This window comes from Ovis aries, chromosome 26 (genome assembly GCF_016772045.2).
Source record: "Ovis aries strain OAR_USU_Benz2616 breed Rambouillet chromosome 26, ARS-UI_Ramb_v3.0, whole genome shotgun sequence".
NCBI lineage: Eukaryota > Metazoa > Chordata > Mammalia > Artiodactyla > Bovidae > Ovis > Ovis aries.
In genome coordinates this window covers 25,844,314-25,860,736 of record NC_056079.1, presented here as the reverse complement: position 1 = coordinate 25,860,736, position 16,423 = coordinate 25,844,314, and the positions used below count along the sequence as shown (strand labels likewise).

The following is a 16,423-nucleotide window of genomic DNA, read 5'->3' as shown; positions in this document are numbered from 1 at the left end:
ACCTATTCCTTCTTGACAAGGGTTTTTACCTACTTTAAACAGTTTCTAAATTAAATTCTGTATGTCAAGAGAAAAAAAATAGCCTGAAACTGTAGGGTTTCTTGATCGTATTTCATTGGAAAAATTGTAGGGAGTGCACTTAGAATTTAGTAGTAGCTGTCACCCTAGTCCTTATATTGGGTTGTGATTTTTCTGTCCCTTGTGTGTGCTTTCTCTCGATGCTGTTGTTGTAACTTTGCTCAGCCTTTTCCTATTTCGTACCTTTTACGTAGAGTTCTGTTCCCTAGTGTTAACCTCTTTTCGTTTGCTGTGTTTTATGGCCTCTACCGGCTTAAACTCTTCCCATCACCTCATTATTTGTCTATAAAGGCAAAATAAGCATTTTCACTACCCACCCCCCCCCAGATTATATGTGCTTGTTAGATGTATTTCTAGGTATAAGTTCTGTAAAATTTTCCAGTTTATTTTCTCTGTACTGCAGGTATTCTGTGATGCTGTGTGACTATTTAGTATTTCGTTTTATAGATGTGTCTGATTGATATATTTTCAAACATTTAATGTTGCTGCAGCAAATATTCTTACAACCCTTATATAGTGAGATATGTATATGTAATTTATATTAATGAAATACATATAATTTAGGAAGCTATTAGGAAGATTTAACAGTAAATTATTTTTGCATCTTTTAAGATCTTGACTGCCATTGGTGAACTATATTACTAGATTTCTCAGTATTGAACCATCCTTTTAGTCCTACAGTAATACTTGTTTGGTTTATGTATTTGTGTGCTTTTCTTACTAATGTATTTAAGGATTTTTGCTTTTTTCTTTTGCATGTTTTCTTGCTGTTTGGTATGGGTATAATGCTGGATTCAGAAAAGGGAAGAAGAGTTTTTCCTCCCTTCGCTGCCTTTTCTCCTTACTTATCTTTAGGAGAATATTGGATTCCTTAAAGATTATTTGAAAGCATACACCTGTGAATGTATCTAGCATGCTTTTTCAGACATTCTTAGAATCTTCTTTCATTATGTCCTCCTTTAAGAATTATTGCCTGTTATTTTCCCTTGTTATTGCTAACTTTTTGTGTTTGGGCTTTCTCCCTTATTTACCTGTTGGTTTATCTGTTTTACTTTAGTTGCTGTTGTGTTTTTGTTTGAAAATATCAGATCCTCCTTTACATACTGATTGTTTCACATCTTGATGTGAGAAGTGACTGAACAAATGTTAACATTTCCTGTTGCTTTCATATTTCTTGTTAATTTAGCCAGTACTTCCAATAGTTTCTGCTTTATATGTTTTCCTGCAATTTTCAGTTTATAAGTGTTCTTGACAGTCATAGTTTAAGGTTTGTATCATAATTACTATTCATATTTGATGCTATTTTACTTGAACTCTAGCTTTATATCCTGTTATGTCTAATCTGTCGCCTTTTAAAGAACATTTTGAGATAGTTTTGCCTGTTCTTTTGCTTTGTACCTGCGTTCTTTTGGTTTAGATACTTCCTTTGTAGATGGCATATAGTTAGTCTTAACTCTCTGAACCAGTTGTGAGTGTCATTTTGTATTTACCATTTTTGTTATCTGATGTTTCCTCACCCTTATTTGGAAATTGTATAATTTACTTTTGGTTATTCATATATAAAGTATTTCTCCTTATAATCTTTAAGTAGTTTGCTTATTCGTGGTATCAGTTTATCAACTTCATTCTCTTTTTACTCTCTAGTTGATACATTATGAGAGTTTTGTTACAGTCTGTTATCATTTATTCATGAATCCATGTTTCGACAAATACTTATCGATTTCCTGTTGCCTTCTTTGGTCATCTTGGTAATGTAGGAGGTACAGTGGTGAACAGCATAGGATAGTTTTAGCCTTTGTGGAGCTTACTTATATTCTGAAGGGGAAAATAGATGATATCACACAAAATAAAAACTGATTGCAGATGATATCACACAAAATAAAAACAGGGTGGAGCTCAGAAAAGACCACTGTGGGAAAAAAGAGGAAGAATGAGCTGGAGCCAGCCTGGTGAAGTGTTAGGACAGTGCCCATGTGTGCAGTTGTGCAGGGAGAGATCTTTCAGGTAGAAAACAGCAAACGCTGAATGACTGATTTTTTTTTTTTTGTTAACCTGGTGGTTCTTAATTATTTAATCAGGTTCAGTGGACTGTTTTTCTTACACAGACCAGAATATAAATGAAGAAGTTGTTTACATTTTTATGTAGAATTAACCATTGAATGTTATAGCTACAAGTGAACTAATGTATGATTCATTTGATTCAATAAATGTGTGATTCATTCGTTTATGAAAATACCATTCATAATTAGTATTTTCCTAAAGTGATAAAAATTCTTGGTAAAGTTCTAAAAAAATTCATACAAAGTATAGCTGTTCTGTGATATACAGAGGTTAATGATAGTATATTCATATACATTATGCACCATATATTCCTAGAAAATCAAGTGTGTACTTAACCAATATAAGAAATACTTGATATATGTAAACCACAGTTGGGTTCTAGCTCAGTTTCTTATTTTGTTGTTCAGTCGCCAAGTCGTGTCCAACTTTTCGCAGTCCCATGGACTGCAGCACACCAGGCTTCCCTGTCCCTCACCATCTCTGAGTTTGTCCAAGTTCATGTCTGTTGAATTGGTGATGCCATCTAACTATCTCACCCTCTGTCACCTCTTTCTGCCTTCAGTCTTTCCCAGCATCAAGATCTTGTCCAGTGAGTCAGCTGTTAGAATCAGGTGGCTAAGAATCAGGTGGCCAAAGTATTGGAGCTTCAGCTCAGTCCTTCCAAAGAGTATTCAAGGATGATTTCTGTTAAGATTGGCTGGTTTGATCTTGCAGTCCAAGGGACTCTCAAGAGTCTTCTCCAGCACCACAGTTTGAAAGCATCAGCTCTTTGGCTCTCTGTTTTCTTTACTATCCAGCTCTCACTTCTGTACATGACTACTGGAAAACCCGTAGGCCTTGACTATGCGGACCTTTGTTGGCAAAGAGATGTCTTTGCTTTTTAACACACTGTCATAGCTTTTGTTTTGTCATAACTTTGCTACTGAGAAGCAATAGTCTTTTAATTTCATGCCTGCAGTCACCATCCGCAGTGATTTTGGATCTCAAGAAGAGGAAATCTGTCACTTTTCCCCTTCTATTTACCATGAAGTGTGCCATGATCAGGGGCTTCCCTGGTGGTGCAGAGGTTAAAGCGTCTGCTTGCAATGTGGGAGACCTGGGTTCGATCCCTGGTTCCAGAAGATCCCCTGGAGAAGGAAATGGCAACCCACTCCAGTATTCTTGCCTGGAGAATCCCATGGACGGAGGAGCTTGGTGGGCTACAGTCCACGGGTCGCAAAGAGTCGGACACGACTGAGCGACATGATCTTAGTTTTTTTAACATTGAGTTTTAAGCTGACTTTTTCACACTCTTCTTTGACCCTTGTTAAGAAGCTCTTTAGTTCCTCTTTGCTTTTTGCCGTTAGAGTGGTATCATCTTTTATTAGTTATTAGTGGTGTTATCAGTTTATTATAAATTTATATTTATCATTAATCTGTGTACTTTTTACTAAAGATGATTGGGAGGAAGCATGATTTTTCAACCTTGGCAGTGTTGACATTTGGAGCTGGATACTTTTTTTGGAGTCACGGCTGTCACAGTGCATTGTGGGACGATTAGCAGCATCACAGGCTGCTCTCGGTGCCAGTAGCAGACTTTCCCCCACAGTGTGAGTCCCCAAAATGTATCTAGACATCACCACTGGTTCCCTGGAGAGTGGAATTGCCCGGGTTATATTAAAGGTATAGTTTACATTTATAAAACAGAAATGCTACAGTATGTTGTCTTCAAGCTTCTTTTCATGTGTTCTTCAGCACATTCAGTGATAGCAAATATAGCAAAGTGAATAAGATTTCTGTCCTTGAGCCCAGGCAGAAGGAGGAATGACACGGGTACACATATGGTGCAACATGCCACACAGCATGTCACTGTGGTGTTCATAACCGTGCTGTAGAGCCCTGGGGGTCACAGCTACCACAGGAAGCTCAGGGCTGAGATGCCCATTAGTTGAAAGTGTTGGTGTTGCCTAAATCACTTAATTTTAAAAACTGAGGTTTTCTGTTATTGACTTACATTATGTGTTTCCAGAGAAGATCTATTGAAAAGTGATGCATATTTTAACATCTGTCTTTCTCTGTGTCCATCTGTCTCTTCTTTTGTGTTTTGTTTCTCAAAATGTTTTGTTTTGTGCTGATGAGGCTGTTTGTTCTAGCCCACTAGGTGGCAGTCTTAGCTGTAGAGAGGACATCTTGAGTGGGCAAGCTTTCCAGTCACACTGAAGACTCACCCTTCGTTCGTTCTGTGATAGAAGCAGACGTCCAAAAATGAGACATAGCATAAGTACGGAGAGAGTCTGTTGTGTGGTAATTTAAAACATTAAATAGATAAGTGAATCCAGAGTAGTTGAACCTTGGTATGTGTTTTATTTCACAAAGGTGCCTATTTCCTTAAGTCAGAATCTTACTAATTTAGCGGCAGTATAAATGCAGAGGTCCAGAGGGTGGGCTGAGTAATTGATCTGTTGGTATAAATCTTGGCTCTGCTGCTTACTAGCGAAGACAAGATGCTCTGTCTGAGATTTCTTATCTGTTGGGTTGGCCAGAAAGTTTGTTTGGATTTTCTGCAAGATGCTATGGAAAAACTTGAATGATCTTTTCAGCCAATCCAGTATAAAATAGGAATAATGGTGTCTGTTCATTTGTGGTCCTTATGAGGTTTAAATGAGTAAATATAAATAAAAATGCTTAGAGCTTGGAATGGAACCTGACACATAGTAAGAATAATAGTAACATCAGGCTGGCTACTATTAGCAGCATTAAAAATATAAAGTAGTACCAAAATCCTTGGTTTAATCTTCACTCAGTGAATCTGTGGCTTGGCAGTTGGTTAGTGAAGCGAGTGAAAGTCGCTCAGTCGTGTCTGATTCTTTGCAACTCCATGGACTATATAGTTCATGGAATTCTCCAGGTCAGAATACTGGAGTGGGTAGCCTTTCCCTTCTCCAGCAGATCTTCCCAACCGAGGTCTCCTGTATTGCGGGCAGATTCTTTACCAACTGAGCCAAAAGGGAAGCCCAAGAATACCGGAGTTGGTAGCCTATCCCTTTTCCAGTGGATCTTCCTGACCCAGTAATTGAAGTAGGATCTCCTGCATTGCAGGCGAATTCTTTACCAACTGAGCTATACAGATAGCAAAGAAACCAAGTCAGTTTAGCAGTTAGTTGGAATTGCTGATCTGTGGCAGTGAGGTAATGTTAGGTGGTGTTCCTTGGAGGAAGTCTGATGACAATCTGGTTGTTCCTTCTGATTGCCAGTAAATTGTTTTTTTTCTGCCTGGAAGCTTCAGCAATTTCAGCTTTATCCTTAGAATCCAGGACTCCTCCCAGTGGCTAGCCACTCTGCCTGGGGCCCTGATGCTGTCTTAGTTCATTTCCTAATAGCTATATGGTATTCCAGATATGACCATACTTTAAAAGATTTTTTCTGATGTTCCACAGAGAAAAATTTAATTTTTTTGCTATATGCTATTGTAAGCTTTATAAATAATGCTCAATCCTTCTATATAAATATATTGTATGTACACTTTGCCTAGTTATCTTATTTTGTTTTCTTAAAGTATAATTGATGGGACAAAAAAAAGATAAGGCATACTTGAAAAAATTTCAGTAGCCTGCCTAATGCCCAACCTATTTTAGGAGACCAGTCTTTATGCAGAGGTTTCCATTTCTTGACCTTCACCAATACTGGATGTTTTTAGTTGACTTTGCCAGCCTTCCAGAACATAAAGATTATCTTGATTTTAATTTTTCTTTCATTGATTTTAATAAAATTTATACCAGTTTATTTCATTTTAGTTTTTGCACCTATGACAGAAAATCTGAGCATTTTCTGTCCCTACATACATTAAAAAGTAATTAAATTTGGAATCCTGTGAGATTCTGTCTCTATTTTAGGCCCTGCCTTCCAGTGTTCATTTTAAGTATTTATGCAGCTGTAATACATTTACATAGTAGATGTACTATTTAAATACTGCAATAGCACTGAGCTAAGGAAAGCCAAAGATTAAAGTAGAAATGTCTTATTGAAACAAAGACATTGAAGACTTTTTATTGAGATATTTTCTTTATTGAGATATTGAGATTGTGATGTTTCTTTTAGTGAAAGGAAGTAGTTACATTTTGTTTTAATGTACTTTCAATTCTGTTGTGCTTAGAAGAATGTATATATAGCATTGTATATTCTTTTTGGTGGCACATTAACAAAGATTGGCTTTCCTGACCATTACTGTCAGTAGAGTCTCTGTTGTTGTGTCGTGAGTGCCCTGAAGTACATGAGCTCTGTACATGTCAGGCACAAAGTAAAAGTACTTTGTCTTCAAGGAACTGAAATTTTGCAATCCTGGCAGCACAGGCTTGGTAAAAAGTGAACTGAATGAAATTTAACGCTGGGTGAAAAGTGTTTTTATTATATGTATTTTTCTCCTTTTTTTATACAGAGATGTCCACAGTATAGCTGTTACACAGTTATGTTTTACCTACGCTAAATAAGTGAATGGAGTTTGTACATGTTGATAGTTAGAATTTAGCAAGTCACATTTAAAATATCAGAACTGTTCTTTTGCTGTGGTAAAGTTGGCATGTAAAATCCCAGTTATGATATACATTTTAAAACAATTTTGTGTGCTGTCTTGGAATTAGATGTTTTATTGCTGACTTGGAAGTTTGAAGCTGTTTTCTCTCATATATACCTGTTGTGATCAGACCTAGTCGTGGTCATCACATTGTTCTTCAAGTTTGGCTAAAAAGTAGATAGTTGGGGCTTTCAGCTTTCACTTAGAATGGAGGAAGCACTGTTCCCACTCTGGCAACAACAAACCCTAGACAGCTACAAATTTAGAGTTTTCTTGACTCCATCCGGGGCTTCCCTGATAGCTCAGTTAGTAAAGAATCTGCCTGCAGTGCAGGAGACCCTGGTTCGATTCCTGGGGGTCAGAAAGTTCCCCTGGAGAAGGGATAGGCTACCCACTCCAGTATTCTTGGGCTTCCTTTGTGGCTCAGCTGGTAAAGGATGCGCCTGCAGTGTGGGAGAGCTGGGTTTGATCCTTGGGTTGGGAAGCTCCCCTGGAGAAGGGAATGGCTACCCTCTCCAGTATTCTGGCCTGGAGAAGTCCATGGACTGTGTAGTCAATGGGGTTGCAGAGAGTCGGACACAACTGAGCAACTCTGACTCCATCAGAGAGCTGAGGTGCAGGGCAGCCACCTAACCTGAAATTGAAGGAAAGACAGACACCAAGAAAAGATGGGCTACAAACACTTGCACACCTGGGACATGAATACTGAGAATGTGAATACTGGTGAGAAGAATTCAGTTTTAAAATGTTTAATGAACTGCTAAAGGCTTAGTGTAGGCTAGCCAGAGACTGTAGAAGCCTTGGGCTGCAGACAGTTGGGAGTGGACACCCACTCATGGCACTTCTCCACAGACTTCCCTGGATTCTTAAAAAGCAGAGGCTAGGCTGGGGGTCCTGGCCCCGCTTGGCAGGGCTGGAGAAGGGGACGGTAGACGCTTCAGAAAAGACATGAAGCCATCTCCTCCCTCCCTGTCTTCTGTGAGACAAAAGTCTTAAACTTCTGTGAGAAGAAAAGAAAGAAAAACCTTCTGTCAAGGGGAAAGGCGAAATATATGCTGGACCTAAAACTTGGCGGAGAGGACAAGGCAGGGACACTGAGGAGACCCCATTTAGTGCCATGGGACACAGGGCTTGTCTGAGGCCGAGGCTTAATTAGAATATCAGAACTCCCACCCCAGGCTGACAGGTGTGCAGTGACAGGTAGCAGTGGAATTCTGTGAGAGTCGCAAGAGCGTGGAGGCTGACAGGCCAGCCAGGGTTATAGCATTAAGGGGGGACCTAAGAGAGGAGGTTGAGCAGACACTGAGGCCAAACCCTCTGGCAAAGCGGTCTTTCCACTGAGTGCAGGGTATGGCTGGAGGAATTTGGAGCCTGTGGTGCACTGTGGATAACCATAGCAGCAACAGATTTCAAACCAAGTTCATGTTCTCATCATAGACTGCCTCAACCTCCATACGCTGAAAGCCTAGCAGAAGGAAAGGTGTGCCCAGATCCCGGCACAGAACTATTAACCTCAGTCTCAGCTGTTCTCTAGAGGATATTCTGCTGTCAAAATATTACGAGGCATAAAAAGAAGCAAGGAAAAACAAAGCGCTTTTGAGAGAAGAGAGTTTATAGAACCAAATTCTGAGGACACGGTATTGGAACTGTCAGACTTGAAATTTAAAATAAATGAAACAGAGTGCATGCATGATCAGGTAGGATATTTCAGCGGAGAGGTAGACATTATAAGAAAATCAAATAAATTCTAGAAATGGAAAGCACGGTAACAGAGACAGAGAATGTCTTCTGTAAGCTCATCAGTCAACTTGGCATAACCAAGGAAAGAATCTGTAACCTGCAAGATGCTGCTGCTGCATGCATGTTCAGTTGTGTGTGACCCCATGGTCTTTGTGACCCCATGGACTGTAGCTCACCAGGCTCCTCTGTCCATGGAATCTTCCAGGCAAGATACTGGAGTGGGTTGCTATATCCTCCTCAAAGGTTGCTGTTTCCTACACAGGGATCGAACTCATGTTTCCTGCGGCTCATGCATTGCAGGTGGATTCTTTACCACTGAGGCCCGGGGAGAGCCCAAACTGCAAGATGGGCCAGTAGAAATTAAAGTGAAATGCACAGAGACAAATGGGAAGAAATACAGCAGAGTCTCCATTAACTGTGAGATAACATCAATGGTCTGAATGTATAATTAAAATCTCATAAGAGAAAGAGAATGGGGAAGAAGAAATAATGGCCAAGTATTTTCTAAAATTAAAGATGAAAGTGAAATTCACTCAGTTGTGTCTGACTCTTTGCGACTCCATGGATATATAGTCCATGGCCTTCTCCAGGCCAGAACACTAGAGTGGGTAGCCAGTTCCCTTCTCCAAGAGATCTTCCCAACCCAGGGATTGAACCCAGGTCTCCCGCGTTTCAGGCAGATTCTTTACCAGATGAGCCAGCAGGGAAGCCCAAGAATACTGGAGTGCGTAGCCTATCCCTTCTCCAGCAGATCTTCCCAACCCAGGAATGGTACCGAAGTCTCCTGCATTGCAGGTGGGTTCTTAATCAGCTGAACTACAAGGGATACCCCCACCCCCAAATTAAAGATAGGCACCAAAACAAAAGTCCAGGAAGCTCAGAGAACAGGAGGCAAGATAAGCCCTCCCAATAGAAACAAATGACAGAAAAACATCTATGCATATCACATTCAAAATGCTGACAACTGATGGTGAAGAGAAAATACCTGAAGCAGAGGCAAAAGCTCATTACAAAGGAGAAAAGAATTAGAGAACACTTGTCATTTGACCTTATGCAAACCAAAGCACAGTGTTGTGACATGTTTGAAGTGCTAAAAGGGAAAAAAGTTTTCAACCCAGAATTCCATCTGCAGTAAAAGTAATCTTTAAAAATCAAAGTCCTGTCTCAGAGGAATATTCTCTCAGTATCATAGAAACTGAGAGAATTCCTTGATATCAGACTTGCATTGCCAGAAGTCCTCGGGCAGAAGGGTATGATACTAGACAGAAACTTGGATATATATAGGAAAATGTGCTAAAGCTGGAATAAATGAAAATCCAATTTTAAAATTCACATGTGTCTTATTAAAAATTTTTGATCACTCTGAAAGATAGCTAACTTATGAAGCAGACTATTAAGAGATAAATTTGTGTTTCGAGCATATGTAAAAGTGAAGTTCTTGACGGTCACCGCAGGTCAGGAAGGGTGTGCTGTTTTACATTTTCATATGTGATCTGGGATAATTTAATTGAAGTCAGGTTCTGGTTAACTCAAGGTGTGTATTGTAAACCCTAGGATAACCACTAAAACCATTTTTTTTAAAAAGTAGCTATAGTTAACAATACCATGTTGTACATTTGAAAGCTAAGAGAACAGATCTTAAAAGTTCTCATTAGAGGAAAAAAGTTATGTTAACTAAACTTCCTGTGGTAATCTTTTCACTATATATATATCAAATCATTATGTTACATATCTGAAACTAATGCAATATTATGTCAATTATACTTATCTCAATAAAGAAAAATAATAGAAATAAAGTGGAATCATAAAAATGTTTAAAGTGCATGAATTAAAAATAGACACAAGTGAAAGGAGAAATAGATAAACTCATCATTAAGATTAAAGTTCATAGCATTCCTCTCAGCTGTTGAACAAATAGATGGAAAATAAGTATATAAAAGTCTTAACTTTATTAACCAACTTGCCTAATTGATATTTATTATAAAACAAGATGACCCAACAATAGAGTATATATGTTTTCCAGTGTACTTGGAGTACTCACCAAGACAGATGGTATTCTACCGAAGAACCTTAAAGGAATTTAAAAGAGTTGAAAGCAAACAAAGGATGTGCTTGGGTCATAATGGAATCAAACTAGAAATCAGCTATATTTGGAAACTCTCCAAAATATTTGGAGAGCAAATAACACTTTTAAATAACTCATGGTTCAAGGAGGAAATCACAGGGGAAGTTAAAAAAAAAAAAGTATGTTGAATTAAATGAAAGTGAAAGCACAACATATCAAAATTCATGGGATGCGGCTGCAGCAGTGCTTAAAGTGAAATAGAGCATTAAATGCTTACATTAAAAAGAACATTACCAAAAAAAACAACACTGCAAAAGAAAGAACATTACATTTGGATATAACACTTTATTCATGCATTCACAAGTTGATGGACATTTGAGTTGTTTCTACTTTATGGCTATTGTGATTAGTGCTACTGTGAACATTCATGTACAAGTTTTTGTGTGGCCATAATTTTTCCTTTAAGTATAGGAGTGGAATTGCTGGAACATGTGGTAATTCCGACAGCTAACTTTTTGATCAGTTGCCATACTGTTTTGCAAAGTGGCTGCCTCATTTTACATTCCCATTGGCAGTGCACGAGGGTTCCAGTTTCTCCATATCCTTGCCAACACTGAGTTTAGCTATTTAAGATACCATTTAGCAAAATGGAATTTTATTGTGGTTTTGATGTACATTTTTCTAAAGATCATCTTTTCATGTGCTCAATGGCCAGTTATATACTTTATTTTTTATTAAATTTATTTAAATTTGTATTGGAGTATACTTCATTTACAGTGTTAGTTTCAGGTGTACAACAAAGTGATTCAGTTATCAGCTCAGGCACTCAGTTGTGTCTGACTCTTTGCGACCCCAGGAATCGCAGCACGCCAGGCCTCCCTGTCCATCACCAACTCCCAGAGTTCACTCAGACTCATGTCCATCGAGTTGGTGATGCCATCCAGCCATCTCATCTTCTGTTGTCCCCTTCTCCTCCTGCCCCCAGCCCCTCCCAGCATCAGGGTCTTTTCCAATGAGTCAGCTCTTCTCATGAGGTGGCCAAAGTATTGGAGTTTCAGCTTTAGCATCAGTCCTTCCAATGAACACCCAGGACCGATCTTCTTTAGAATGGACTGGTTGGATCTCCTTGCAGTCCAAGGGACTCTCGAGAGTCTTCTCCAACACCACAGTTCAAAAGCATCAATTCTTGTATATTGTCTTTTGGAAAATGTCTGTTTAAGTTCTTTGTCCATTTTAAACTTTTTTAAATTACAGAATTTTAAAGAGTTCTTTATTCTGGATGCAAGTCTCTTAGCAAATTTATACTTTGTGAATAATTCCTTCCATTCTGTGTATTGTCTCTTTACTTTCTTATATTGTTTGTGATACAAAAGTTTTTTATTTTGATGAGGTACATTTTATTTGTCTTTTGTTGCTTGTGTTTTTGATGTCCTATCTAAAAAACCATTTCCTAATCCAACAACACAAAGATTTACTCCTGCTTTTTCTTCAGGGAGTTACTGTTTTAGCTCTTAACATTTAGATTTTATCATTTTGAATTAATTTTTGCATATAGTGTGAGATGTGTGTCCAGTGTTGTTTTTATTTTTGCATTATGATATGTATAATTGCATGACCCGTTCATCCCACTCAGGTTTTTACCCAGTTTTGCTCAAAATCCATGTGCATATCAATTTTATTCATTTCCTCCAAAATCTGGAAACTCAAGTGCCCTTTAACTTGTCCCTTTGTTGCTCCCAAGTGTGGTACATCCTTACAGTGGAATACAACTTTGAAATAAAAGGGAACAAAGAGCTGACATGCCCACCAACGTGGGTGGAGCTCAGATGTGTCATTCTTTCCTTAAAGGCAGTAGCACTCAGAAATAAATGATCAACGTCAGATGATAATGGTAACTGAGAGATACAGATAGTGCTTTTTCCTTTGTGGGCATTAAACTCGGTGCTTTATATAAACCCATTTAATTGCCACAACTCTGTGAAATACATATTATCATCCCAGTTTTACAAATCAGAAAACTGAAGCAAAGAGGTAACCTCTTTCGTGTGTGTGTGCGCGTGTTAGTCGTACTCTTTGTGATTCCATAGACTGTAGCCCATCAGGCTCCTCTGTTCATGGAATCTCCAAGCAGGAATACTGGAGTGGGTTGCCATTTCTTTCTCCAGGGGATCTTCCTGACCAAGGGATCGAACCCAGGTCTCCTACATTGCAGGCAGATTCTTTACCTTCTGAGGACATAGTCAAAAGGGTTCATTGGGTTCCGCATGCAGGCCATGTTGCTCCATACTCTATTCTCCTGCTATCGTATGTCACAGGAAAGCTTTGGGTGCAGCCAAAGAGTTATTTGGGAATTTAAGCAAAGCCTTATTAAATAATTTGCTTATTTTCTTTCCTTCCTGGCATACTGTTATACAGTTTTCAATCTTAGCTTCAAGTTAGGACAGGGTTCCCTTCCATTGAAACGGTCAAATCTGAGTTCTGAATTCTAGCCTGTTTTCTTCTTTTCTGTTAAAATACAGCAAGTTTTAAAACAGTTCCTATTTTACTTACCTGTATATTTTAGAACTTGACTGACTTCCATGATACTTGGAAATAATCTGAAACAAATCATTTGTTTTTAAATGTGATGTCCTCTAATTATTTGCTGTTTTCAAAAAAAGAAAAATGATTGCTAGAAAAAGAAAATAGGTTGCCTCGATCTTGGTTTTACAGTACTGTTCTCCAGTAAAAGGAGTCAGGACTTTTTGATTCCAAGTTTGTGGAAATGCAAGCTGAGCTTGAAACATGCTTTGGTATCAGAAATTGAGCAAGTGCTCAAAAAAAACCCAAAACAAGTAACAAAAAAGGGACAAATCAAAAAGACACAGGAACAATTTAGAGGGACTCAATATCCAAAGCCAGGATAGTTGAAGAGCAAAGTAACTGATAGTAATGGATTATAATCCATTGAAGTGAAGTAAAATATCCATAAATCCATCTAAGTTAATTAAATAGATTGGATCGAGAATAGTCTCCTCCCTTAGAGTGGAATTCTAATCCATATGTATGAAAGGAATGATGAAAATAACGTGCCTTTAGCCAAACCCACAATTAACACTTGTAGTTGGCAAGAGGCATTGATGGATGCTGAAATTAGTGAGCTAAAGTATGCAGAGAAGAAGTAAGTTTGCATAGTCTTAGTGGATCTCTCCAGGGGATGCTTATTAATTACAGAGGGACAAACAGTAGCTTCATGGTGGAAAAATCTGATAAGACACCACCTTAACCAGCAATCAGTCTAATAGCCCCAGTAAAAAGACGTGTGGACATCACGGACCCTTGATGTTATTAGGCCCTGAGAAGGGCACGGTATCGTCTCTGTGATGTTCTTGCCCAGAAGGTAGAACCTCAGTTTCATCATGAGGCAATGTCAGACAACCCCACATTGAAGGGCATTTTATAAAATAACTATCCGAGCTCCTCTAACGTGTCACGGTCCTGAGAGATGAGCAGAGAGACTGGTCGTGTACTTAGAGCCTGGAGCAAGGACACAGCAGCTAAACATGGTGGGATCCTGGGCCAGGGTGGGGATGTTGCTGCTAAAGCTGGATGGGAGAATAAGATCTCTGGCTTAGTTAATAGGTTTGTATTAGTTTAAATAGTTTTGTTAAGGTTATATAGTGTTAACATTAGGAAAAACGGGGTCAAAGCACGTACTGGAATTGGGTATCCTAATGATGCAACTGAGGTTTAAAAAATGTAAAAGGAAAACAGATACTCTCTGATCCCCAGACAATAGCATTTCATACTTTCAGTGGTCAGATTGTTGAGGATGTGCTAATAAATAAGGTTAGCACCAACCATAGTGGAAAACTTATGAAATAGAATCCCCCTCCCAAGGAGCTTCAAGAGGCTGAGAAAGTCATGCAAACAAATAATTGCCACCTGTTAAGTGGTTTCTGGAATCTCTGCAGATGGAAGTTCAGGGAGTATAAGAGAATGAGTCCCTAATGTATCTATAGAAATGTAGAATATTTTTATTTAGAGATGTTTTGTATTGAAATAACTTTGTGCTCAGATTGGGGACTTCCCAGGTGGTCCAGTGGCTAAGACTCTGTGCTCCTAATGCAGGGGTCCAGGTTCGATCCCTGATCAGAGAACTAGACCCCACCGGCTGCAACTAAGGGTGTGCATGCTGCAACTAAAGATCCCGAGTGCCACGACCAAGACCTAGTGCGACCAAATAAATATTAAAAAAAAAAAACAGGAAAAACCCCAAAACATTTTGTGCCTAAGTTGAATTCTTTGTAGTAGACTGTCATTTTTGCATTTGGTCATCAACCAAAGTTTTTTCAAGACAGGTTTCTTAAATATCAGTGGCACCCCAGCTATTAGGGCATCGTTTGCTTCATGTAGTTTGTATTGAGACAGGAAAGAGAACAGTCTGCTCCAGCGGTATTGTGTGCTGATTTTATTTACAGCTTGTGAATGGGCTGTACCCACGGTCTACCTGAAGGTTGAGGGCTCTGCAGCGATAGTGACAGGTGGGGCGGCGCTGGCGCTGGCGCTGCCTGGATTAGGCCTCCAGATCCTGTGGCAGGGGTGAGGGAATTGGGGGGGGATGTGTCCTGATCTGAGCAGAAGGCTCACCTCAGGGCACCCGGGGAACTTTCCTTTTTTTTTTTGGTCCTTCAGAGTACATTCATCTTCTGATTGTCCATCATAAACTTTCTGTGCGTTGGCAAGTAGATGATGTGTGTTGGCAAGTAGTTTAATGATGAAGTGAAACCAGGCTTTCTGAGTCTGTCTTTGTTACTTGTATGCTCAGTTGTGTCCAACTCTTTGTGACCCTATGGACTGTAGCCTGCCAGGCTCTATCCATGGGATTTCCTAGACAAGGGTGCTGGAGTAGGTTGTCATTTCCTTCTCCAGAGGATCTTCCCGACTCAGGGATTGAACCTGAGTTTCCTGTTCCTCCTGCATCTGCTCCTCCTGGCCACAGGCCCTGGCCTCAGGCTCAGGGTGCCTCCTCAGGGTCACCGCCCCTGGCCTCAGGTGCGAGGTGGCTTCTCCCGGCCGCCCTTGATGTCGGACGCGGGGTGTCTCCTCCCGGCCGCCACTGGCCTTGGACGCGGGATAGCTCGAGGAGAGATGGCTGCGCAGGAACAGGAGGGCTTAGAGGAGCTATCCCACGTTGAAGGTTAGGAAGGGCGGCAGTAAGGAGATACCCCTTGTTCAAGGTAAGGAGCAGCGGCTGTGCTTTGCTGGAGCAGCCGTGAAGAGATACCCCACGCCCAAGGTAAGAGAAACCCAAGTAAGATGGTAGGTGTTGCAAGAGGGCATCAGAGGGCAGACACACTGAAACCATACTCACAGAAAACTAGTCAATCTAATCACACTAGGACCACAGCTTTGTCTAACTCAATGAAACCAAGCCATGCCGGCGGGGCAACCCAAGACGGGCGGGTCATCGTGGAGAATTCTGACAGAACGTGGTCCACTGGAGAAGGGAATGGCAAGCCACTTCAGTATCCTTGCCTTGAGAACCCCATGAACAGTATGAAAAGGCAAAATGACAGGATACCAAAAGAGGAACTCCCCAGGTCATTAGCTGCCCAATATGCTACTAGAGTTCAGTGGAGAAATAACTCCAGAAAGAAGGAAGGGATGGAGTCAAAGCAAAACAATACCCAGTTGTGGATGTGACTGGTGATAGAAGTAAGATCTGATGCTGTAAAGAGCAGTATTGCATAGGAACCTGGAATGTCAGGTCCATGAATTAAGGCAAATTGGAAGTGGTCAAACAAGAGATGGCAAGGGTGAACGTCGACATTCTAGGAATCAGCGAACTAAAATGGACTGGAATGGGTGAATTTAACTCAGATGACCATTATGTCTACTACTGTGGGCAGGAATCCCTCAGAAGAAATGGAGTAGCCATCATGTGTCAA

General features: G+C 39.9%; 1 protein-coding gene across 5 annotated transcripts in view; it reads left to right on the top strand.

Moving 5' to 3' along the window:
• GTF2E2 (general transcription factor IIE subunit 2) overlaps positions 1–16,423 on the top strand; it is a 98,259-nt gene that overhangs the window by 68,705 nt on the left and 13,131 nt on the right. The window contains exon 7 of one of the 5 annotated variants that reach the window (XM_012105860.5): positions 8,729–13,158. The exons of 3 other annotated variants lie outside the window; for them this stretch is intronic. In XM_012105860.5, coding sequence (XP_011961250.1) covers positions 8,729–8,868 — 140 coding nt within the window. In that variant the 3' untranslated portion in view covers positions 8,869–13,158. Of the gene's footprint in view, positions 1–8,690; positions 13,159–16,423 lie in introns of those variants that run through there. One more of the 5 variants, XM_012105861.5, reaches the window with a different exon arrangement.